Source organism: Oryctolagus cuniculus, chromosome 17 (assembly GCF_964237555.1).
Source record: "Oryctolagus cuniculus chromosome 17, mOryCun1.1, whole genome shotgun sequence".
NCBI classification, from domain to species: domain Eukaryota; kingdom Metazoa; phylum Chordata; class Mammalia; order Lagomorpha; family Leporidae; genus Oryctolagus; species Oryctolagus cuniculus.
In genome coordinates this window covers 5,542,681-5,565,557 of record NC_091448.1, presented here as the reverse complement: position 1 = coordinate 5,565,557, position 22,877 = coordinate 5,542,681, and the positions used below count along the sequence as shown (strand labels likewise).

General features: G+C 64.6%; 2 protein-coding genes across 4 annotated transcripts; one reads left to right on the top strand and one right to left on the bottom strand.

Annotated features, from left to right (window-relative positions):
* Positions 1–41: 41 nt before the first annotated feature.
* OTOP2 (otopetrin 2) lies at positions 42–22,674 on the top strand. Of its 2 annotated transcripts, XM_070060344.1 has the most exons (9): positions 42–318; positions 6,772–6,923; positions 14,314–14,475; positions 14,654–14,999; positions 15,571–15,707; positions 17,150–17,208; positions 17,499–17,632; positions 19,000–19,871; positions 21,659–22,674. In XM_070060344.1, the coding sequence occupies exons 4-9, from the start codon at positions 14,687–14,689 to the stop codon at positions 21,827–21,829; spliced, it is 1,686 nt and encodes a 561-aa protein (XP_069916445.1). In that variant the 5' UTR covers positions 42–318; positions 6,772–6,923; positions 14,314–14,475; positions 14,654–14,686; the 3' UTR covers positions 21,830–22,674. The 2 variants fall into 2 exon arrangements, with proteins under 2 accessions (XP_069916445.1, XP_069916446.1); XM_070060345.1 differs by lacking the exon at positions 14,314–14,475.
* Positions 7,541–14,318, bottom strand: USH1G (USH1 protein network component sans). Of its 2 annotated transcripts, XM_051830555.2 has the most exons (3): positions 13,221–14,318; positions 9,956–11,173; positions 7,541–8,810 (listed from the first exon to the last, which is right to left on the bottom strand). In XM_051830555.2, exons 1-3 carry the CDS (start codon positions 13,382–13,384, stop codon positions 8,807–8,809), a joined length of 1,386 nt encoding a protein of 461 aa, XP_051686515.1. In that variant the 5' UTR covers positions 13,385–14,318; the 3' UTR covers positions 7,541–8,806. The 2 variants fall into 2 exon arrangements, with proteins under 2 accessions (XP_051686515.1, XP_051686516.1); XM_051830556.2 differs by lacking the exon at positions 7,541–8,810 and having other exon boundaries at positions 9,952–11,173.
* Positions 22,675–22,877: the final 203 nt, after the last annotated feature.

Below are 22,877 nucleotides of genomic sequence, written 5' to 3'. Positions count from 1 at the left end.
TGGGATGGGGGGGGGCTGGGTCTTTAACCCTTCCTTGCCCCCAGCCATCTGCGCCACCGCCCCCCAAAATCATCAGAGCCCCAAGAGGCCTGGCTCCCTGAGCAGCTGGCATTATTCACAGGGTGGGGCCAGGCGAGCTGGGGGACAAGCGGCCTGGCCCTGCCTCAGATCCAGTCCAGGGCAGAACGGGAACCGGAGCTCTCCCGGCTCTGGCCCAGCACCCACCTCACCCGAGGACCCTGCCCCTGCCTGCTGCGGCCACCCTCAGCCTCCAGCCGGGCTCCCCAGCCACCAGCTCTTCTGCAAAGACAAAGCCAGGTGCGTGAGGGCCCAGAGAGGCAGTCAGGGAGGGAGAGGAGCGAGGGGAGGCAGGCCTGGAGCTGGCAGGACCCTGCTGAAGGGCCAGGGGCTGAGGGCCTCTCTCCGCCTCCCATGTGAAAGGAAACCGAGACCCAGACACTGCCCCGAGTTATACAACAGGTTAGGTGCTTGAGAGCCCAGGCCAGGGCTGCGGGCAGTGCAGGTGCCTGGCTGTGGGCAGTGCAGGTCCCCGGCTGTGGGCAGTGCAGGTCTCGGCTGTGGGAAGTGCAGGTGCCGGCTGTGGGCAGTGCAGGTCTCAGCTGTGGGCAGTGCAGGTGCCGGCTGTGGGCAGTGCAGGTGCCGGCTGTGGGCAGTGCAGGTCCCCGGCTGTGGGCAGTGCAGGTGCCGGCTGTGGGCAGTGCAGGTCCCCGGCTGTGGGCAGTGCAGGTGCCGGCTGTGGGCAGTGCAGGTGCCGGCTGTGGGCAGTGCAGGTCTCGGCTGTGGGCAGTGCAGGTCCCCGGCTGTGGGCAGTGCAGGTGCCAGCTGTGGGCAGTGCAGGTCCCCGGCTGTGGGCAGTGCAGGTGCCGGCTGTGGGCAGTGCAGGTGCCGGCTGTGGGCAGTGCAGGTCTCGGCTGTGGGCAGTGCAGGTGCCGGCTGTGGGCAGTGCAGGTGCCGGCTGTGGGCAGTGCAGGTCTCGGCTGTGGGCAGTGCAGGTGCCGGCTGTGGGCAGTGCAGGTCTCGGCTGTGGGCAGTGCAGGTGCCGGCTGTGGGCAGTGCAGGTCCCCGGCTGTGGGCAGTGCAGGTGCCGGCTGTGGGCAGTGCAGGTCTCGGCTGTGGGCAGTGCAGGTCTCGGCTGTGGGCAGTGCAGGTCTCAGCTGTGGGCAGTGCAGGTGCCCGGCTGTGGGCAGTGCAGGTCTCGGCTGTGGGCAGTGCAGGTCCCCGGCTGTGGGCAGTGCAGGTGCCGGCTGTGGGCAGTGCAGGTCTCGGCTGTGGGCAGTGCAGGTCTCGGCTGTGGGCAGTGCAGGTGCCGGCTGTGGGCAGTGCAGGTGCCGGCTGTGGGCAGTGCAGGTCTCGGCTGTGGGCAGTGCAGGTGCCGGCTGTGGGCAGTGCAGGTCTCGGCTGTGGGCAGTGCAGGTGCCGGCTGTGGGCAGTGCAGGTCTCGGCTGTGGGCAGTGCAGGTCCCCGGCTGTGGGTAGTGCAGGTCTCGGCTGTGGGCAGTGCAGGTGCCCGGCTGTGGGCAGTGCAGGTGCCGGCTGTGGGCAGTGCAGGTGCCCGGCTGTGGGCAGTGCAGGTGCCGGCTGTGGGCAGTGCAGGTCCCCGGCTGTGGGCAGTGCAGGTGCCCGGCTGTGGGCAGTGCAGGTCCCCGGCTGTGGGCAGTGCAGGTCCCCGGCTGTGGGCAGTGCAGGTGCCCGGCTGTGGGCAGTGCAGGTCCCCGGCTGTGGGCAGTGCAGGTGCCCGGCTGTGGGCAGTGCAGGTGCCCGGCTGTGGGCAGTGCAGGTCCCCGGCTGTGGGCAGTGCAGGTCTCGGCCGTGGGCAGTGCAGGTCTCGGCTGTGGGCAGTGCAGGTCTCGGCTGTGGGCAGTGCAGGTGCCGGCTGTGGGCAGTGCAGGTCTCGGCTGTGGGCAATGCAGGTCCCCACTGGCGGGCAGTGCAGGAGCCCTGCTAGTGCAGCTTCCAGGGGTCCCAGGCCCCTTCCCCTCACCAGGGCAGCACCGAGTCCCTGTGAGAGTGGCTGTGGGCTGCAGACTGGCCTAGTGGGTCCCGTGCTGGAGCTGAGAGGGGAGTGAGGGGACGATGCCTGTGTAGCGTGCAGGCAACCATGAACTGCGGCTGGAACCAGGCCCTGGACCCAACACGCTCCACTTCCGGTCTGTGCTGGGTGGCCTCAGCTAAGTCATTTAACCCCTCGGAGGCTGGGTGTCTGAGACTGGAGCAGGGCGATGCTCCCACGGCCGGTCAGCGGGGGAGCAGTGAGGGTTCTGTGCACTGGGGGGGGGCCAGGGGCCGCCACGCGGCAGCCCCCACCCTGCCTGCTGCCTAACTACAACCATGATCGGTACAAGCTGAACCTGACCTACAGCCTTCCTTCAAGAGGCTCAGGGAAAGTGAGACTAAAAGATACGTTTGTTCGGGTACAAAGACAATGTTAAATGCACGCGTCCTTTTTTCATAATATTCATTTTCCATGAACTGTTAGGAGAGGGCTCACGTGTAGTGTTGACGATGAAAGTAACAAATGGCTTCCATCTCCAGCAAGGAAAGGCCTTGGACATCTGCTCCCTGCTGCACTGCCCGCCTCGCCCACGCTGTGTGTGTGTGTGTGTGTGTGTGTGTGTGTGTGTGTGAGATGACAGAGCCTGGGGGCTCACCAGAGCGAGGCCCCCTCCCAACGCTGCCCTGTAATACTAAGCAGGCTGGGGGGGGGGGGACCAGGAGGGACAGGCCCGGCTCATTGGGCCTCTGCCACCTGCTCAGGAATGCCCATGGCCCCTGCCCCTCCCAGATCCTGCCCCCAGCTCCCTGGACGCTGGGGCTGAGCTAAGCATTTTACGCTCGTCCTCACTACTGGACTCTAACGGCGGGTCGAGGGCATCGGTCTTCCCCACTTACAGATGGACGCCGGAGGCTCGGGAAAGTGAATCAGCCTTCCCAGTAACTGGCAGAGCCGCGGGGCGGGATTTGGCACAACAGCCAAGACACCGCTGGGACAGCCGCCTCGCACGTCAGCGTGCCTGGGTTCAAGTCTTGGCTCTGCTCCCAATTCCAGCTTCCTGCTAGCGCTCACCCTGGGAGGCCACGGGCTGTGTCTCAAATAGTCGATTCCCTGATACCCCTGGGAGAGACCGGACTGAGTTCCCGGCTACTGGCTCTTGCAGGCATTTGGAAAATGAACCAGTGAGTGAGATCTCTCTCTCTCTCTCTCCCACTCTTTCTCTCTCTCTCTCTCTCTCTCTCTCTCTCTCTCTCTGTCTCTCCTCTCTCTGTGTAACTCTGACTTTCAAATAAATAAATCTTTTAAAAAATGTATGAATTTATTTGAAAAGCAGAGTAACAGAGAGAGAGAGAGAGAGAGAGAGGGAGAGAGAGAGGTCTTCCATCTGCTGGTTCACTCCCCACTTGGCCGCAACGGCCGCAGCTGCACGGATCTGAAGCCAGGAGCCAGGAGCCAGGAGCGTCTTCCAGGTCTCCCACGCGGGTGCAGAGGCCCAAGGACTTGGGCCATCTTCCACTGCTTTCCCAGGCCATAGCAGAGAGCTGGATCAGAAGTGGAGCAGCCGGGTCTCAAACCAGCACCCATATGGGATGGCAGCACTTCAGGCCAGGGCTTTAACCCAGTGCGCCACTGCCTAATTTTTAAAAATATTTATTTATGTCTTTGAAAGGTAGAGTAACAGAGACAGAGAGAGGTGAGGAGAGATAAATCTTCCATCCACTGGTTCACTCCCCAAATGGCCACATAAGCCAGGGCTGGACTAGGCTGAAGCCGGGAGCCAGGAGCTTTTTCCAGGTTCCCTACGTGGGTGCAGGGGCCCAAGCACTTGGGCCATCCTCTGCTGCTTTCCCAGGTGCACTAGCAGGGAGCAGGATCGGAAGTGGAGCAGCTGGGTCTCGAACCAGCACCCGTATGGGATGCCGATGCTGCAGGCCACGACTGTACCTGCCGAACCACAGTGCTGGCCTCCACATGGGTTGTGAGAAGGCAGCTGGTCGAGCGTGGCAACAGTGGACCAGACTAGACAGGCAGCTGGTGCACACAGGGAAAGGCTTTGGTTCTGGGGGGGGGGGAGAGCCCCGTGGGGCTGGGGCTGCAGAGTGGGGGAGAGGGAGGGAGCCCACACACCCCTCCCTTGCCCACCAGCTCGGCAGCGGAGCAACTGCCCCTGGAGTTTCCAGCGCCCAGCAGCCCCTGCAATGCTCGCCGGGAGCACGCACGCCGGCGTGGGTGGGGGTGGCAGCAGGGCCCGTGAGAGTCACAGCCCGGTGGGGTTTTCCAGCCTCGCCACGCTGGCACGCTCCTCGGCCCTTCCTCTAAAGACCGGCGTCAGCAGCTCTGAATGGAGCCTTGGCCTCCAAACCCCATCAGACCGCATCGTCATCGAGCAATAAAATCCCAGGGAGGGCAGCCTGCCCTCGACCTTCGCAAGGAAACAGGCTGAGAGAGGCAGCCGGGGCCAGGCTGCAGCTCTGGAGTCAGGCTCTGAGCGCCTAAGGCCGCCCAACCCTGGCCGTGACCTAGCGTCCCCAGGCCTCAGTTTTCTCCTCCATCCAATGGGTATGGCGACCCGCTGTCATTCTCAAATGCAGCGGTCACAAGGATGAACTACAGTCACAGAGGTCAAGTGCTGGCATACAGTCAGTGCTCAACAAATGCTCACTACCGTGACAGACCCAGCTGGGACCCAGCCTGTCCAGGATCGAGGTCTGGTTCCACCGCCTCCTGGCCGTGTGAGCTCAGCACATTGTAGACACCTTTGTGTGTCTACATATGAAAAACAACAAGGGCGCCTCCTGGGGACAGGCGCTGACACCACGGAAGCTTCCGGGCCGTAGGACAGTCGCTCTTCCTGGCCTCGGAGGCAGGGCTTGGCAGGGAGACCTGTGCTGTGCCCCAGGCAAGCCGTGGGTGATACCACTTAAGTCTCAATTCCCCTAGCGGGAAGAGAGCTGGGCGCCCGTTCTGCAGAAGTCGGGTTTACGTGGATCAACCAAGGTCGTGGCTACGCAGTGGCAGCCCTGGGGTCCTCGCTGCCATCCCCAGGGCTGCCGAGGCTGGAGGTGCAGGGTGAGGAGAGCAGGAAGCCCTTGAAGGAGAGCCTGGGCCGCAGGGTTCAAGTTCAACCTGAAGCAGAGACAGGGACGGAGATGGGGAGGAGATCAGGGGACGGAGGTGGAGAGAAAGCCGCCACGAGAGACTGGGGGCCTAGAGAGCGGAGGGGCAGAGGTTAAACAGGGGCCCTGTGTTGCGGGAAGAAGCGGGGGCGGCACCCTCTGCCGGTGTCCTCTCCCACGCCGGCGGCTTCTGCCCTCCCTGGCAGTGCCTCACCCGCGGCCCCCATGGCAGGTCCTGCCTCTCGGCCCAGCCCCTGGGGCAGCGCGGTGTGGGGGGCCGGGTGCTCCCTCCCCACCTCGGGCCGGGAGGCCTGCCCAGGACGCGAGATCAAAGATGTCCCCTTCAGAGGCTCAGGGGCCCGGGGTCAGCACAGCGTCTCGTGGCCCGGGCGTGCTGCGGGGAAACCGGTTTAAGGCCTGGTAGCTCTGGAACCTCCCAGGGCAGTGACCTCACCGCTCACAGCCTGTCTTCCCACCTGCAGAATGGGCACAGCGGTGACAGCGTAGGGTTTGCTCTGCAGGCCTATGGTTTGGGAGTTAAGGTTAAAGGCGCATCTAAGCTCTTAACAAATGATGATAAAAACCCGAAAGCTTCGCCCTGAGTTCAGAGGTGACCAGCCTGGGTCCCTCTCTACCCGTCTCTGTGAGGCCGGCATCACCTGCCCGCCTCGCGGGGGCAGCGGGAAAGCCTCCACAATCGCCGGACTTCAGAGAGTGGTGTAGTGGGGGCAACCCCCTCTGGGAAAGACACCCAGCTCTCTGGGCACCCCAGAACAGCTCCCCCACCCCCAACGCCTCCCTCTGCTTGGCTGATCATGCCTCAGGCCCTGGCAGGGCGAGCAGCGCCCCCTGCTGGTCAGGTGAGGATGTGCCCAGTGCTGCTCCGCGGGGCTGCCTAGATCCCACCTGCTGGGCGGTTGGGCCATGGCAGACACAAGGTAGCACGGTCATTATTAACTGACTAAGTGCTTTATATGCCTTGTCTTTTCACCCTGATAATAACCTAAAGGGCTAACACTGTTATAATACCTGTTCTGCATATGAGGAAACAGAGAGGCCGAGTAGCTTACCCAAGGCCACACAGAGAGGGGCAAAGCCTGTCCTGCTGCTTCGATCTGGCCATCCCGAGTCCTGCCACCTCCCGGGTAAGAGGGATGTTTCTCAGAGAACGGGATGCAGCGTGAGCAGGGGGCGGGGGAGCCACGCCAGCTGGGACTGGTCCTAACTCCAGGTTGGGAGGCCGCGTCCGGAGCGCGAGAGGGCTGGGCTGCACACCATGCAGCCACCGCGGCCACCTCCATCGATCCAGGCCTCTCATCGCCCACGGACTCGCCTCTCACAGGCTGACCACAGCTCCGCACCCAGGGTCCTCGGGCCCGCTGGGGCTCAGTGGTCCATAGCTGCCCGGGTTAATGAGCCAAGTTGCTCACGATTTGTGTGTGTGTGTGTGTGTGTGTGTGTGCGCCCACCTGTACTTTCTAGGGAAAATGTCCCCGCTGTTCCCAGAGCCTAATCTCCAAAGACTGAAACCCGTGGACTATTCTTCGCGTGTAGAACTTCCCGAACCCCCACCTAAATGCTTAGGGGAGCGAGGACAGCTGAGTCGTCTCGTGTGAAATGCTTCCCTCTGCTTGTGTTTGAGGTACCCTCCGCCTGCCTGGAGCTGCACCTGCTTCCACTGCCCAGGAACCCGCCTCCACACCCCCCACTGCTGCCAATCAACTCTGCCCAGCCTCAGCACTTCCATGTCCTCCTCCAACCCGTGCTGGCCAGGGCCGAAGGCTCGTCTGTGAGGTAGGTGCAGTAACCAGTGTGGCCAGCAGGGGTCGCACTCCCTGAGGCATGGACCAGTAGAAGGAGTCTGCGCATGGCGGTGATCAGTGTGTGTTCTGGGTCTGGCCTTTCCCCTCTGCAGGCCTCAGTTTCTCCCCTCTGTAAAATGGCCTGGGCTGGTTACTGGCCACTTTCCCACACGGACATCCCGTGGATGCTGGGAGGAGGAAGCTGTCTTCGACTCCCATGGTCCAGCATCCTCCGAGAATGGGACACGATGACCCTGGGGCCCTTCCCCCAATGCAGCTGAGAAAGGAGGGCCACTGCCCCCTTGTTTAAGGAGGAGCTGAAGCCACGGAGAAAGGGGGGCTCCAAGTCGGGTGCCCCAAGAGCTGCCTGGGGGCTGGGGGAAGGGGGGCCCCCACTGGAGGCTTCCCTGGATGGGAGGGCCCAGAGCCTGGGAACTGGAGGGCCCAGTGACAGGCCAAGGCCTGGGGATGGGGCAGGGGAGCCTTGCAGAGACCTGGGGGAGGGTTCCAAGGAGCTCCCCCCACCAACAGCACCCAGTCCTCCAGCCCCACCTTCTCTCCGCTCCCCACCCCTCCCACCCCAGTGACTGAAGAAGGAGACACAGCCATGACGATGATGTAGAACTTTCTCTACAAAAGTTATAATGAGCCTGAGGGAGGGGCGTGCATGGGGGGGGGGGGGCCTGCCCCAGCACGGGCAGAACTGGCAGCACCTGGGGCCCTGAGAGAGAGGAGTCGGCACTTGGGGGTGGCCCCAGGCTAGGCCCTGGGGGAGGTGGCCGGGGTGAGGCTCTACCTCCTCCCTCAGGGGCACCGGAGGCTCTGGGCTGTGCTCCCAGCTGGGGCCGCTTCCCAGGCTGTGGCCAAGGCCGGGGGTGGGCCGCGGGCAGGAGGGAGGGCACGTGTGTGCACACACATGTGCGGGCTCCTGGGGGCACGCGGCTGGGGACATGCGCTCTGAGGACCCTCTGGGCTGGCCTCTCCCTGGTCCCATCACCATCACCACGCTGGGACCCATGGTGAGCTCTGGCTCACGACCCAGGCAGAATCAGGCCACAGCCTGGGCCCTGGAAGACCGTGAGGGAAACCCCCAATGAGCGCCTCCCCCCAGGGCACACTCACACTCACTGTCACACTCACACTCACACAGCCCCGGGGGCCTGGGGACAAGTAGGTGAGCCCCACTCTTCCCTGTCCACACAGCAGGACCTGCCCGCAGGGTCCCGCACCCGTCACGCCCAGCCTCTGCCTGTGGGGGGCCTGGGAGACCCTGGAGCAGTTGGCAGGTGCCCGCCAGGCCTGGGGCCTTAATACTGCAGCCTGGTGTTCTGGACCTGTGTCCAGCACCCTGGCCCTCGGGTGCCCAAGGGAGGACAGGACGGAGAGGGCGGGACCACCCTGACTCTGCCCCAGGTCACCCGCACCCCACCCCAGCTCCCCAGCTCCTGGCCCTGGCCTTGTGCGGGGTGGGGTGGGGACCGAGAGTCGAGTCGTTTGGCTGAAGAATGCACTGGGACCCTCCCCTCCGGGCAAATGGGGAAGGGGAGGCGGCCCAGACTCTTCCTTTTACAAAATGCAGGAAGCAAGCGAGGGGCTGGGGGAGAGGTGGGAGAGACAATGGTGCCTGGGACTCCCAGCCAGCTCTGACGTCATCCAGTCCTGCCCGCCCTCTGGGGCTGGCCTTCCGCTCACGTGGTGGTGGTGGGGCAGCTCAGGGGTCTGGGATGGCTGGGAGTGGACAGGCCTCTCCTATGTGGTCCTTGCTCCAAGGGAAGGGGGCGCGGGGCTGGCGGCTGTGGGGGCCTCGTGGCCCCACTGTGGCTTGTGGCAACTTGCAATTCATTTTGGTGCGGGGAGCAGGGAGGGGTCCCAGGATCACCTGTGGAGGAAGAGACAGAAACACAATCTTAGGGAGGCCTTCAGGGACTACGTGTTCAACCAGGACCCACCGTGCTGACACAGCCCCCCTCTCCGGGCACGTGATGATGCTGGCCTGAGGGTGACCCCCAGCCCCCAAACTCCAGACCAGACCATCTGCCCACACCCATCATTGTCCCAGCCACTCGGGGCGAAAGCCATGGGCACCCAAACGGGAGCAGTGGGTGTGTGGGGTGCCTGGGGGCAGGGGCCAGCCAACATCTTCCCGGGAATGGCAGCAGCCTTGGCCGATTGCGACGGCTTCTCATTCTTTTTTCAAGAGGCAGAAGGACAGAGCAAGAGAGGCAGACAGACAAGGCGCTCATTCCCCAAACGCCTGCAACGAGCCAGGGCCAGGGCCAGGGCTGGCACCAGGAGCCGGAAACCCCATCCAGGTCTCCCACATGAATGACAAGAACTCAGCTACTTGGGCCTCCCAGGGTCTGCATTAGCAGGAAGCTGAGATGGGGAGCACTCGGGAATCGGACCCGGGAGCTCCCACGTGGGATGCAGGCATCTGGAACCCGGCAACTCTGCCTCCAAGGCTGCTGTTGGCCCCACTGGGGGTATGTCCTGGTGTTCCCAGTTGCAGAGTTTAAGGGCAACAAGAAAAGCAGGTGCCCCAAGAGGAGGCCTGCTGGCTGCCACACCCGCGTCCCACAGGAGTCACCCTGTCCCCAGGTGCTCGAGCCACACAGAGCAGGAATCAAGCCCAGCTCTGCGCTGAGCAGCGGTGGCACTGGCGTGAGCTCTCCTAACCCTCCGAGCCCCACATGCTCATCCGTGGTGAAATGGGGGTGACGGAGGGCACCCCACGCACGGGTACAGGAAGATCACACCAGAGAGGACGGGGTCAAGGGCACAGCCCAGGCCCCGGCAGGTGGGAGGCCACACAAACACCCTCGCTGGCATCTGCAGAAGTGATATGCATTTCACCCTGGCTGTGATGACAGCCCTGAGTCACCATCCAGTGCAACTGAGTTGCTGGGGCCTCTTGGCATCGTGGGTGGCCTGGATTTTATAAAGAGTGTGGGGGTTACGCCCGTTCCCACTCCTGAGAGCGCAGATCCCCCCTCCCCACACCCCACGCCCAGGCTGAGCACTCACAGCTCCGTGTCCTCCAGGGCGGGCGGGCGCTCCAGCGCCTGCCTCCGCCTCCGCACGGCCCCCAGGATCTTCTTGCGGGGCCCCAGGGGCACGCTGATGCTGCGGAGGTCCAGGTCGGAGCACAGCATCAGCGCCTCCAAGTCGATCTTCTCCTGCCGCAAGAGGGCAGCAAAGTCCTGCAGGTGCAGCGCGGCCAGGAAGGTGTCCAGTGGGCTCGTCTCGGGCTCCAGGTCCTCGTCCAGCCCCAAGTCCAGCTCGTCCCAGGGCAGCTCCTCCCCGCAGCTGCGGTCCTGCAGGCTGTTGGCACTGCCCAGGCTGTCCTCGTCCAGGCTCGGGGAGCTCTGCAGCCGGCCCCGCAGCGTGCCGGCCCCGTCCAGCCCCGAGTCCTCGCGGCCCAGCCCGTGCAGCCCGCTGCTCAGGTAGTCCCTGCGGAAGACCATGGTGCCCAGGCCGGGGCGGGTGAAGAGGGAGTCGTGGCCGGAGTCAGTGCTGACCTCCGAGTGGGCAGGCTCGGGCGCCAGCGTGGCACGGGAGACGCTGTCCTCGTCGGAGAGGAACATGTCCCGGAGCGGGGCGCGGCCCCACTCCTTGGGGTTGGCATAGGTGCCCGGGCGCACGAACATCACGTCGCTGCCCAGCTGCAGGCCGGACAGCGAGCGCACGCTCTTGCGGCCGTCCTCGGAGACCTTGAACGTGCCCTCGCCGCCCTGCTTGCGCCGCTCCAGCTTCTTCTGGATCTTGGTCTTGCCCCTGGCCGTGCCGTGCAGCGTGGCCTGCGAGTAGGGCAGGGGGCTGCCCAGCGCCAGGTGCTGCAGCCGGCGGCTCAGGGTGCTGGACGTGAGGCTGGAGAAGCTGAGTGCGTCCGAGCGCTCCGCCAGCTCGCGCCGGTAGCGCCGCTCCATGCGCTCGTGGTGTTTGCGCTGCATCTTGGCGCACTCGCGGATGCGTCGCTCGGCCTCGCGGAAGGCCTTGTCCTTCAGCTTGCCCACCAGCTTGGGGCTGAGGCTGCTCTGCTTGGCCGCGATGGAGTCCAGGTAGCGCACGCACTCCATGTGGCCCTTCATGGCGGCCATGTCCAGCGGCGTGTGGTAGTCGTTGTCCAGGCACCAGATGTTGGCCCCGAAAGACACCAGGAAGGACAGGCAGTGCAGGTGCCCGTTGGAAGCTGCCAGGTGCAGGGGCGTGTTGCCCCAGATGTCACACTTGTCTGGGTCCCCCCTGCAGGGAGAACAGGCCGTGGGGAGTCGGGGTGGGGGTGGGGGCAGGACAGGGAGGGCGTGGGGGGCAGGGCAGGGGGCTCCCCGCCCGCACAGCTACCCCGTGGGCACACCAAGCCTGGAAGGGCCCCACGGGCCTGCGAGCTCCCCTTAGCACCAGGAACTCTGCAGGCCCAAATGCACCAGGAGGGAGAGCCCCGGAGCACGCCGGGGGCGGGGCAACAGGGAGGGCGGGGCTAGGGCGGGGCCTTCCCCAAGATAACTGAGGGCTGGGAATCTCAGGGGATAAATATTTGATGCTCAGAGAGAAAGGAGTGAATTATTCATGGGGCCGGGCGGGGAGCTGGCCCAGAGGGGCGGTGGGCCAGGGCGAGTCTGGGTCCCTAGGCAGGTGTGGTGGTGAGTGTGACTACGGTGGCGGGGTGACCGTGAGAGAGGGTGGCAGTGCGTGCTGGGCCAGAGCCCTGGGGGAGTGTGTTTGAGGGCAGGAGCTTGTGTGTCTCCGGCTTGGCCATGGCTGAAGGGAGCGGGGCCAGGCCTGGCAAGGCTGAGTGTGAGAGCAGGTGTCGGGGCTTGGCCTGGGCCAGGAGGGGACTGTGGGGGCAGCCAGGACACGAGCGGGGGAAGAGGGCGGCGGCTGGAGGCCTGGCTGCCCTCCCTTTCCCAGGCTGCAGGACACTGGCTGACCAGGGGCCCCAGCAGCCCCCTCCTCACCAGACCGTGCCCTCCCCCCATGCCCAGGGCAGTTCCCACCGGCTCCTCCAGAGCTCTGGCCTCCCTCGGGGCTGGCACAGCACCCTGCTCCATGCTAATGAGGCCATGAGGCCACCCCAGGCTGGGGGAAGAATCACTCCCTTGTCTCCTGGTCTCCGCGGCTCCACACACACCCCCTGCTCAGCTTCCCCCGGTGGTCATCAGGCTGGGCAGGGGCTCTCGGCACCCAGCCCCCACCTCATCGAGCACATCCTTGGCCCCTGTAGGAGCTGAAGGCTTGGCTGCACCCAGGGGCACCCTCTTCCCCTCCTGCCATGAGTCTCAGCAGGAGGGGGTAGGGAGACAGCACACCCTGTGCCCTCCCAGGTGGGGAGGGGCCGGCCACCGTTGGCCTGGCGGACCAAGCTCAGCTGCCTCATCTTAGCAGTTGCTTCCCCAAGGAGCAGCCCAGAGAGAGGCCAAGGTGGCGGCGGGGGTGGGGGGTCTCCCCCACTTGCCACCTGTTGAGGCCCCAGGCCGACGCCTGGCGCCAGGACCTGCCGAGTCCTCTGATTGCCTGGGCAGCCCTCCCAGCCACACTCCCGTCAAGGTACCCTGGTGTCCAGGCCAAGCCTCTATGGCGCTGGAGGCCCGGGGTGGGGGGTGGGGAGCTGCAGACTGCCAGGAGCCCACTCAAGCGGCCCTGGGATCTGCATTGCCCAGCTGTTACCTCCAATCTCTCCCTGACCCCTGGACTCCATCCGTGCCCACCCCTTCCCCCAGGACAGCTCCAAAGAGTGGGGAAGAAGCCCCTCCAGGCTGAGCCCAGCCAGCCGCCCCACTGCAGGGGGCAGGGTGCCGAGGGAGTTCATGGGATGGCTGAACCAGTGACATTTGGCCCTGCGGCCAGTGCCCATAAATCCCAGGAATGAGTAGGGAGAGGGGACGGGTGTGTGAGACCCAGCCTGCAGGGGGGTGTGGGAGCTGCTGGGACAGCTCTGTGGGTCTGTGGGCAGCCAAGACCCCTGCCCTCCTGGCCCCCATCTGTGGGGTCTCTGAGAGGTCTCAGCCTTCTCTTCGGCTCTCCCTGCACCCATGACTCTCACTTCTAAGTGGCCCCCACCCAGGAGATGACTCTCCCTGACCCTCACCCTGCGGCACCCCCCAACACGGGACCCTGAGTCCCAGACCCGCCCCCTGGCACCACGCCTGTTCACAAGCCTCAGGTGCCGCACCTGTGTCTCCCTCCACATGCCCCCCCATGCCAGGCTCTAAGGTCCCCCCCGTAGGGTCTGCTTCTAGGGGAAGGGGGCAGCTCAGAGGGGGAGGGGCCGGTGTCCGGGCTTCGGACTCACCCACGGCTCACGATGAGACGCAGCGACTCCAGGTTGCCGTGGTAGGCAGCCCAGAGGGTGGGGGTCATGCCGTCCTCGTCGGGGGCATTCAGCTCCTTCCGGGTGGCCTCCTTGAGGAGTTCCAGGTAGCCGTCCCGGGCCGCCCGGTGGTACTGGTCGTTCATGGCGCCCGACGTGGACAGGGCGGGCAGGGGGCCCGAGGCACGGGGAAATGCCCTCCGCAGGGGAGGGCGGCGGGGTTAGGGCTGAGGCATGGGGTTGGGGGAGGGGGCCGGGCCGGGGCCGGGGCGCCAGCCCCCGCTGCCGCAGGTGGAGGGTGCGGAGCGCCAGCGCCTGAGCTACGGGGACATCTGAGCCGCTCACCCCGCGGGGGGAGGGGGCATCTCCCGCTGCCCAGGGAGCCGCCCCGGGCTTCCCCTGGGTCCTAAACACCCTGCTTCCCCGCACGCAGTCGTATCCCACGCGAGGCCCTGGCCGCTCCCCAAAGTGCCCACCCCGGGGGACATCCCTCGAAAAGACCCAACTTGGAGACAGTTCGGGTCCGCCCTCACGACAGCCCCCACGCTGCGGCTCTCGGTTTCTCCGGCAAAGGAACGGGCCCGGGGCTGGGGAGGGCTCTGAGGGCGGAGCGGAGGGGCAGTCTCCCGGGGGACGCCCGCAGGTGCGGGGAGACCGACGGCAAGACGGGCCGCACGGCCGGCCAGCAGGGGGCGCAGGCGGGCCGGCGGCGGGCTCCGCGCGCCGCGTGGGAACTTGGTGCCCAGCTGGACTTCGCGGCACCGGGTGGAGCCGGGCGTGGGGTGCGGGAGGGGCAGAGCGAGCCCGAACTTCGGGGGCCGCGAGCGCGGCCGAGGAAAGCTGGGGTTCCGACCACCGGGCTGCACCCGAGGAGCGCAGAGGAGCAGGCGCGCGGGGCTGGAGGGCAGCGGGGCGTCTCCAGCGCCGCTCGCGGGGCTCTGGGCGCGGTGGGCGCCGGGGACAGGGTGTCCTCTGGGTGCCGCAGTGCAGGGCCGCGCCCAGGTGGCGGGGCGGGGTTGGGGGGGTTAGCTCTTAGCGCCTTATCTGGCTCCCGCGCGCTCTTCCCTAAATTCAGCTCGGAGGAAAGATGGATCATGTGAGTGGAGCTGAGAGGTTTATGGAGCCGAGCTCCCGCGGCTGTAAATCACCCTACCCTCCCGGGTATAAAGCGCCCGTCCAGCCCGGCGTGGGACAGAGCCCTGACCCCCAGCTCAGCGCCGGCTCTCGGCGCAGCCAGGTGGGTGCCAGGGCAGGAGGCGGGGGTCGTCGGACTCGGGCAGCGGGCGGCGAAGGCTCCTCCTTGCTCTCCTGCCCCGCGAGTGCTCCAGCACCCGCGGTCCCCTCATCTGGGGATACGCTGCGGGAGGGAGAGCCGTCGAGGCTGACCTGGGGCCCCGGTCTCTCCTCGCCCGCAGTGAGCCCTCCGAGCCTCCTCGGGTCGCCCCGCCATGTCGGAGGAGCTGGCCTCGGGCCCCAAGGAGCGCCCGCCGGCGCTGCGCGCGGGCCCCCGCGAGGTGTGGAAGAAGGGCGGCCGCCTGCTCTCGGTGCTGCTGGCCGTGAACGTGCTGCTGCTGGCCTGCACGCTGGTCAGCGGCGGCGCCTTCAACAAGGTGGCCGTGTACGACACCGACGTCTTCGCCCTGCTCACCACCATGATGCTGCTGGCCTCGCTCTGGATCCTCTTCTACGTCCTGCGCACCGCGCGCTGTCCCGGCGCCGTCCCCTACCTAGACGCGCACGCCGGCCCCATCTGGCTCCGAGGTGCCCGCGGCGGTGCGGCAGACGCGGGGGCTGGGGCCCTGGGCGGGAGGGCAGAGGTGGTGGGTTCCCCAGTTCCCGTGGGGGGATGGATGGAGAAGAGCGAGGTGAAGGGGCCTGGAGGAGCGGTGGACCGAGCGGATTGGTGGTGGTGACGGGGGGGGGGGGGGGGGGGGGCCTCTGTGCCCTGTCCAGACACTGGAGAAGGGGTCAGCGCGGAGAGCTGGAGGGAGATCAGGGAACCGATGAGAATGGCGCCGAAGTGCCCGTCCAGGGCCCTCCCCCTTCTCTATGGCTCCCCAAAGAGAGGGGGCTTGGTGGGACCTAGTCCTACGCTCAGCCTCCCAGCCACCCAGCCAATCGCATTCAGCCTTCCATCCCCCTATCCATCGCTCAATCCCTCCATCTGCCCATCCCCCACCCAGTCCTCCCCTCGTCTGCCATCCACCTGCCCATCCTCCACTCCATCCATCCCTCAGCCGGCCGGCCAGCCACCGTGCGATCCACCTGCGTCCCCACCCGTCCTCAGCTCTACCCGCCCTCTCTCCTGTCTCTCTGACCCCCTGATCCGCAGGTGGGCTGGTGCTGTTTGGGACCTGCACGCTCGTCATGGACGTCTTCAAGACCGGCTACTACTCCAGTTTCTTCGAGTGCCAGTCGGCCATCAAGATCCTGCACCCACTCATCCAGGCTGTGTTTGTCATTCTCCAGGTGGGTGGGAGGGCGTCCCTGCGTGCAGGGTGACCGAGCCAGCACTGGCGAAGTGCCAGGAGACCTGAGCCCCACTCCCCCTTCCACCCTGAGCCCCACTCTCCCTTCCACCCTGAGCAGTTAACTAAGCCGGGGAGTGGGACTGTGGTGGGGACCACCCAAGTCTGTAGAAGTGGAAGCAATATCCAAGTGTGGGCTTCTCCTCTGGGCCCCGCAACTTCCCTTCAACCTAAGCCCCGCCAGTAGCTACCACCTGGGAGGTGTGAGTCGCGACAGCCGGCCTCGTCTCCTGGAACCTGGCCTGCCCTCCTCGGATGCCCCCTGAGGACATCTGTCTCAGCCCAGCGTCCCGCTGCGGGCGTGCTGCCTTGGCTTCAGCCATGGCTCCCATGTTCTGCATGGCTTGTTTTTCTTCTTATTATTTTTAAAATATTATTGTTTATAAATGTGAAAGGGAGGCAGAGATCTTCCATCCACTGGTTCAGTCCCCAAATGCCTGCAACAGCCAGGGCTCAGCCAAGCCAAAGCCAGGAGCCCAGAACGCCATCTGGGTCTCCCACGCAGGTGGTAAGGGGCCAACCACTAGAGCCATGACCTGCTCCCTCCCAGAGTGTGCAGGAATCAGAAGGAGAAGCAGGATGCGACCCCAGGCGCTCCTGTAGAGGATGCAGGCGTCTCTCGCCTCTCGTGTTCTGTATCTTGACCGGAAGGAAGGAGTGAGTGCTGGCACTGTGCTCTTTCACGTGGGTTCAGGCCGGTTTTCCTTGGCTGCCTCAATGGCACTTTGCAAGCTCTTCTGACTGAGCTGAGGCAGGACTGGTCTTGCCTGGGACCAGAACGGACCCCAGCCCTGGATCACGACCAGAGTGACCGCATGATGGGCACCCCCCGCCCCACCCCGCTGCCTGGGGCTTCCATGGCTGCACACAGGTGTGGCCTCGGCGTGTAGGTAGTTTCAGACTTTCACATTTTACGGGTTTGAAGCTACGAGCATGCAAACACCTCACAGCAGGGATTCTGGGCAGCCCGACGGGGGCCACGCCTGGCCGGGCAGCAAGGCAGCAGGGCCCGGGATGCCGACTCTTTCTGCTCCGAACAAGCCCCGGCCTGAAGCTGGCCTTGCTCCCAGGAACAAATAAGCAGGCAGTCAAGAATCTTCTGGGCTTCGTTCCGCTCACCCTCAAATCCCCCAAGACCGGGGAGATTCACAGGTGCAATTTTGCAAACCTTCAAAGAACAGAGAATCACTACTTTGTGCAACTATGCTGGAGACTGGATGGAGAGGACACCTCTGGTCTCCTTTTGCAAAACTAGAATAAACTTGGCGAGTGAGGGCACGCGCTCCTGGGGCGGAGAGAACTTGACCGGGGCATGGGCGCGGACGGGGACATCGCAGCTCAGCCGACATGGAGTAATGACCCTCACTCTCTCTCCCGATGCAGACGTACTTCCTCTGGGTCTCCGCCAAGGACTGTGTCCACGTCCACCTGGACCTGACCCGGTGAGAGCCACCGCTCAGTGTCTGCCCAGTGTGCCCCTGTCCACCCTGCTCGCTCTCCGGCCTGGGTGGGGTCCCAGCCACGGCCCCCTCACTTTGCCACACATGAGCGGGGCAGCCTGAGCCCTGGACACACTGTGGCCCTCTCCGGGGGGGCATCCAAACTCAGCTTCCCTGTTCACACAGGGAGGGGCCCGGCTGCTTTCTCCTTTCTCATCACCATCTCTCAGGAGAGAGCCGGGGGTCCCCACACAAGCCCAAGACTCACCGGCTCCGTGGGGCTCCCACCACAGGTTCGGACTCATGTTCACGCTCACCACCAACCTGGCCATCTGGATGGCAGCCGTGGTAGATGAATCCGTGCACCAAGCCCACTCCTATGGCAGCTCTCACGGCAACACCAGCTACACCCGCCTCGCCCCTGACTGTGAGTTCTCCCCCACCGGGCCCTGGGCTGGGTGCTGTGTGGCTCCATAGAGTCAGCCTCCCACACCAACCCAAGGACACGGGGGCGAAGGTGGCGCCTCCTCCAGCTGTGCCTCTGAAGTCTGGGTGTAGGTGACAAGGGACAGGGAGGGGTCCCAGCCATGGCCCCACTGTCCGGGTCTCCATCTTGCCATGCAGCGCCCTGCCTCCAGGGATGACCCAGCTGGAGAAAGGGCAGGGAGGCAGAGTGGGTCTCAGGTGGAAGCGTGGGGTCAGGCAGGAGGGTCTGGGAGGGACAGCACAGTGACAGTCGCAACTCCCTGAGCTCTGTGTCGCTGCTAGACCCCACAGCGCCCCCTGGGAAACGGGGACTGTTAGTGCATGCATTTTACACGCACAGAGAGCAGCTTGTCCCAGGTCACAGAGCCTGAGAGACCCAAGTGTGTTGTTCAGTTTTGTCTTTGCTTTTAACCAACACGCTACTGTAGAGAAGAATGGAGTCTGTGGCTTCCAGGTCCTACCTCTCTGGACTTTTCTGGAGCCTTCCACTAGCCAGGGCCAGACCAGATGACTGGGACACACACCCACACACCCTAACCCCCAGCGTGGCAGCAGCCAGGGACAGAAAGCATGGGACAGCTCGACCCCAAACGACTGCTCCGGGGCCACCTTGCAAATAGAGGATGCCTGGGCCAGGGGTAGCGGGGAGAGTATCAACTCCCAAGGGGAGCCCACCGGGGAGACACCCGCCTTGGGGTGGGGAGTCAGGTGGTTTGCTCCAGTTCTGCCATCGCAAGTCACTTCTCCCATTGCACCCCCATTTCTACGTCTGAAAAGCCAGCTAGGACAGGCCTGGGGGTCCAGAGAGATACTGGTCCAGCCCAAAAGGCCTCCAAAGCACACTGGAGAGTCCAGTCAAGATCCCTTTCAATGGGGGCGCAAACCCAAGCGACAGAGGTCTCGGGGCAGCCTGGCCACAGCAGCTGGCTGTCCGGGCCAGGTCAGAAGTGGGGAGAGCTCTGAGGAAGTGCACACTGTAGGAGCTCCCAAGAGACCCCCTCCCTGCTCGGAGAACCAGGTCTCATCTGTCCCAGGGAGCGGGGTCGCTGTGGGCGGAGTGAGGGGGCATCTCGAGCTCAGAGGCTGTTTTAGTTGAGCGGTGGTGTGTCCTGTGGTCTCTGGCACATAGTAGGTGCTCACTGAACATTTGTGGGAGGAACGCCTGTGCCAGGCCCCGTGCAGGCATTTGGGATACAGTGCCGAGTGTGGCAGAGAGAGACTGTGCCCTCACAAAGGTCACGGCCAGGGGCGAGGCCGCTCCTGCAGGGTGGCGGGCAGCCGGCCCCGTGTCCCTCTCTCTCTCCACAGTGGAGCGGGTGGGAGACACCGCCTGTTCCTGCAGCACGCCCGTCTGCCAGATCTTCCAGCAGGGGTATTTTTACCTATACCCCTTCAACATCGAGTACAGCCTCTTCGCGTCCACCATGCTCTACGTCATGTGGAAGAACGTCGGCAGGCTGTTGGCCGCCCCTCAAGGCCACGGCCACGGCCACGGCCCCTCCCGGGTCAGTCTCTTCCGGGAAACCTTCTTCGCCGGCCCGATCCTGGGCCTGCTGCTCTTTGTGGTGGGGCTGGCCGTCTTCATCATCTACGAGGTCCAGGTGAGCGGGGAGGGGGGCCGTACCCAGCAGGCCCTGGTCACCTACTACAGCTTCAACATCGTCTGCCTGGGGCTCATGACCCTGGTCAGCCTGAGCGGCTCGGTCATCTACCGTTTCGACCGGCGCGCCATGGACCACCACAAGAACCCCACCCGCACGCTGGACGTAGCCCTGCTGATGGGGGCTGCCCTGGGCCAGTATGCCATCTCCTACTACTCGATCGTGGCCGTGGTGGCGGGCACCCCCCGGGACCTGCTGGCGGGGCTCAACCTGGCCCACGCCCTGCTCATGGTCGCCCAGCACACCTTCCAGAACGTGTTCATCATCGAGAGCCTGCACCGGGGGCCGCCCGGGGCTGAGCCCCCCCACACACCCCCCAAGGAGCCCTGCCAAGGCCTCACCTTCGCCAACCTGGACGCCCTGCACGCTCTGCCTGGCTGCCCACCCACCCCCAGCCTGGCCAACCCCAGCCCAGCAGGCCCTCCAGAGGTCGTGGCCATGATCTTGGCCCCCAGGGGCCACTGGAGACGCCGGTGCCTCAGAGACATTTCTCTGTTTCTCCTGCTCTGCAATGTCATTGTGAGTAGCCCGTGGGGGGATGGGCGTGGGCTTGCTTGGCCGTCTCTGTCTTACCCACTGGGCTCTCCAAGGAGCAGGTTCAGAGAGGGCCAGCGGGCTCGCAGCATCCCAGGGCACACAGAGGGAATGAAATCCCAGTCTCCCAGCTTCTGTGCAGCCGGTGGAGCTGGAGGGGTCCCAGGGCATGCTGGCATGGGGGCTGGGAGGAGGTGAGAGGGAGCTGAGTGCTGCTGGGGGGGCCCTCACCCCGAGGTGGGAGGTGTGACTGCTCCTGGGAACTTGTGACCTGCCTCCTCAGAATAATTGGAGCAGCGTCAGGAAGTAGCAGGGAGCGGCCTAAGTGTGAGGATCTGTTGGCAGAGAGCAGTGGCCCACTGGGGCGGGGGGTGGGGGGGGAGAGGCTACAACAGCAGCCCCCTCCCCAGTGACTCCGCAAAGCCCACTGCTAGGAGCGAGGCAATTCGCCCAATCGGAATCGCACTCCGTAGGGAACACCCCCAAGGCAGAAAGCCCCCCAGCGGCGAAACATTCCTAGCGTGGCTGCAACCCAACGAGGAGGTGCCCCAGTGTAGAAGTGACCCCCAGCAGGGAAACACGTGCCCAGGTGGGGAGGCAGGTCCGCAGCCCAGGGTTCAGTCAACCTGGGAAGGAAAAGATCCGGACAGAAATCTGTGCGTCTCTACTGCACACAGACAGGCTCCGTAGCTTAGCATTACTCCCCAAACAGTCGGCACGGCTGTTGACATCGCGTGTCTGGCGTAGGCGGTGTCTGGCGGTGATTTGTCGTCTCCTACGCCATTGTGTAGAGGGACTCCAGCACCTGTGGATTCGGGTGCGTGCAGATGCCGAGGGGAGGCCGGGCACCCCGAGGAGAAAAACACTGAGAACAGCTCTTTCAGACATCACCTCCAGAGAAGACAGGCTGAGGGTCCCCCGACACAGAGAACAGCCCCAGGGTGCCCCCTCCCATAGACCTCCCTTCTCAATACACCAGTGGCCCCTGTGACCGACTGACAGGTCACCCCATACGAGTGCCGTGACCCCGGGCAGGAGCCTCCCAGCAAAGTCCATTTCTTTAATTAAAAAAACAAAAGGTGTGGCCACCAAGCTCTGGCTTTACCAGAAGCATTGAGGCTCAAAACCCCATCGCGGCTTGGGCCAGCTTTGGCGCCAGGCCCCACGCAGGCCAGCTGACCGGAGGCTGCTCCTGCTCCAGGCACCTGAGCCCCACTCACCTCCAACAGGGCAGAAGCAGGCTCCAGCTGGGGCTGTGTGTGCCCAGGGACATGGTGGCCTGGGGCCGGGGAAGGGGAGAGGCCAGCCTAGAAGCCTTAACTCACTGCCTCCTAACCCCACAGCTGAATCTTGTGAGCCCACGGTTGGAGATAAAGCAAGATTTCAGCTTCACCCTCCTGCCAGACGTGGGCAGGGGGCCTGCTGGTCCCACCGCCAGCACCCCTGGGCGCACAGCTCTTCAGCTGCCAATTGGCCGCTCACACCTGGTTTTTCCACCATCTATAGAAACTTCTATCCCACAAGTGGGTCAGCTGGGAGGGCCGGTGGGAGAGGCGACCACAGGGGGGCATCCCTGGCGAGCAGTGGTCAAGTTCAGATGAGGACACAGTGCAGGAACCTGTTCAAGACGCCGGAGGTCCCCACGTGGTGACTCCCAGCCCTGGCTGCCCACAGAACCACGAGGCTGGGATTCCCACCTGCAAGGCCTGCGGAAGGACCCCCGGGGCCATCCCCGGCCGGGTCTGACACCGTCCCCCTCCTTCTCTGCACAGCTGTGGATCATGCCGGCCTTCGGGGCGCGCCCTCACTTCAGCAACACGGTGGAAGTGGACTTCTACGGCTACTCGCTCTGGGCAGCGATCGTCAACATCTGCCTGCCTTTCGGCATCTTCTACCGCATGCACGCCGTCTCCAGCCTGCTGGAGGTTTACGTGCTGTCCTGAAGCCCTTCCGGAGCCTCACCGGCTCCCGGGCCCACTCGGAGCCGCTCCAGGAGAGAACCCCAGGCTGGCAGTCCCGGAACCACAGCGCCACCCAGCCCCTACTGGCCTCGCAGTGGAATTTGCACCAAAGTTATTTTTTTTTCCAGGATGAGTTTTTAAATCACAATCAAGACTTGTCCAGACGCCCCAGCGTGGTGAGGTGACTCCTGCAGGAGAGGCGAGGGCTGGGGGTGCCGGCTGGGGCTCTATCCCTCATCTGCCCTGTGACCTGGGCAGTGCACTGTGCCTGGAGCTGGGCACCAATAAACCTGCGATTCGCCCCCTGACCCCCACGTCTCGTCTTCTGAGATGCCCACAGAAGAGGATCTTGGGGGTCAGAGCCGGAAGTACCCCCTGGAGATTTTCAGTGGTTGAGCCAAGTTCAAATTGTAGGCCAGAAAAAAAAGTGGGTAACTCGGAGGCTGGGCGAGGCTGGGAGCTTCCAGGCCGCCACCTTCCCTTCCCCTTTATCTCCAGGTGACACACACGTGTACTCGTAATTTATTCCATGACATGAGAGAGGTGGGCGGGGCCGGCCTAGTTCATTGTCCACATTTCACAAAGAAGGAGGCAGAAGCCGGGGAGAAGCAGTGGCCTGGGAGAGGTCACACAGCTACAGAGAGCCGGAGCCTTGCTTCCCGGGCGGCTGATGCCTTCCCCCTTCAAGTTACGGGTTGCAGGAACCCACGCCCAGGGCACAGACACGCAGGGGGCAGCTCGAGCTGGACAGGACATGGGAGACTCAGACCTCCCGCACCTGGACCTCCCCCAGGGCCCACAGGTGCAGGGAAGTGCTCACGAGGGCCAGCCCGGGAAGGGACGAGGAGGAGCCGGTGGCAGCCGGAGTCCTGGCAGGGGAGGTGCTTGGCCCCTGGGGTGGGAGCAGATGGCACTCTGGGGACAGCTGGTAGCAGTCGCACGGCGAGCAAAGGAAATCCTGCCTGGACCTTGTCCTCAGATGGGCTGGGCGGGTCTCCAGGCCCCGGGGGGCTGCCTCCTGCCTTATCAG

Excerpts from the sequence above, each read along its gene's own strand:
- USH1G (XM_051830555.2), bottom strand. The coding sequence starts at position 13,384 with ATGAACGACCAGTACCACCGGGCGGCCCGGGACGGCTACCTGGAACTC. Across the intron at positions 11,174-13,220 it reads CGTCTCATCGTGAGCCGTGG|GGGGGACCCAGACAAGTGTG; the intron begins GTGAGTCCGAAG and ends TTCTCCCTGCAG.
- OTOP2 (XM_070060345.1), top strand. The coding sequence starts at position 14,687 with ATGTCGGAGGAGCTGGCCTCGGGCCCCAAGGAGCGCCCGCCGGCGCTG. Across the intron at positions 15,708-17,149 it reads CTGTGTTTGTCATTCTCCAG|ACGTACTTCCTCTGGGTCTC; the intron begins GTGGGTGGGAGG and ends CTCCCGATGCAG. Across the intron at positions 19,872-21,658 it reads TCCTGCTCTGCAATGTCATT|CTGTGGATCATGCCGGCCTT; the intron begins GTGAGTAGCCCG and ends TTCTCTGCACAG.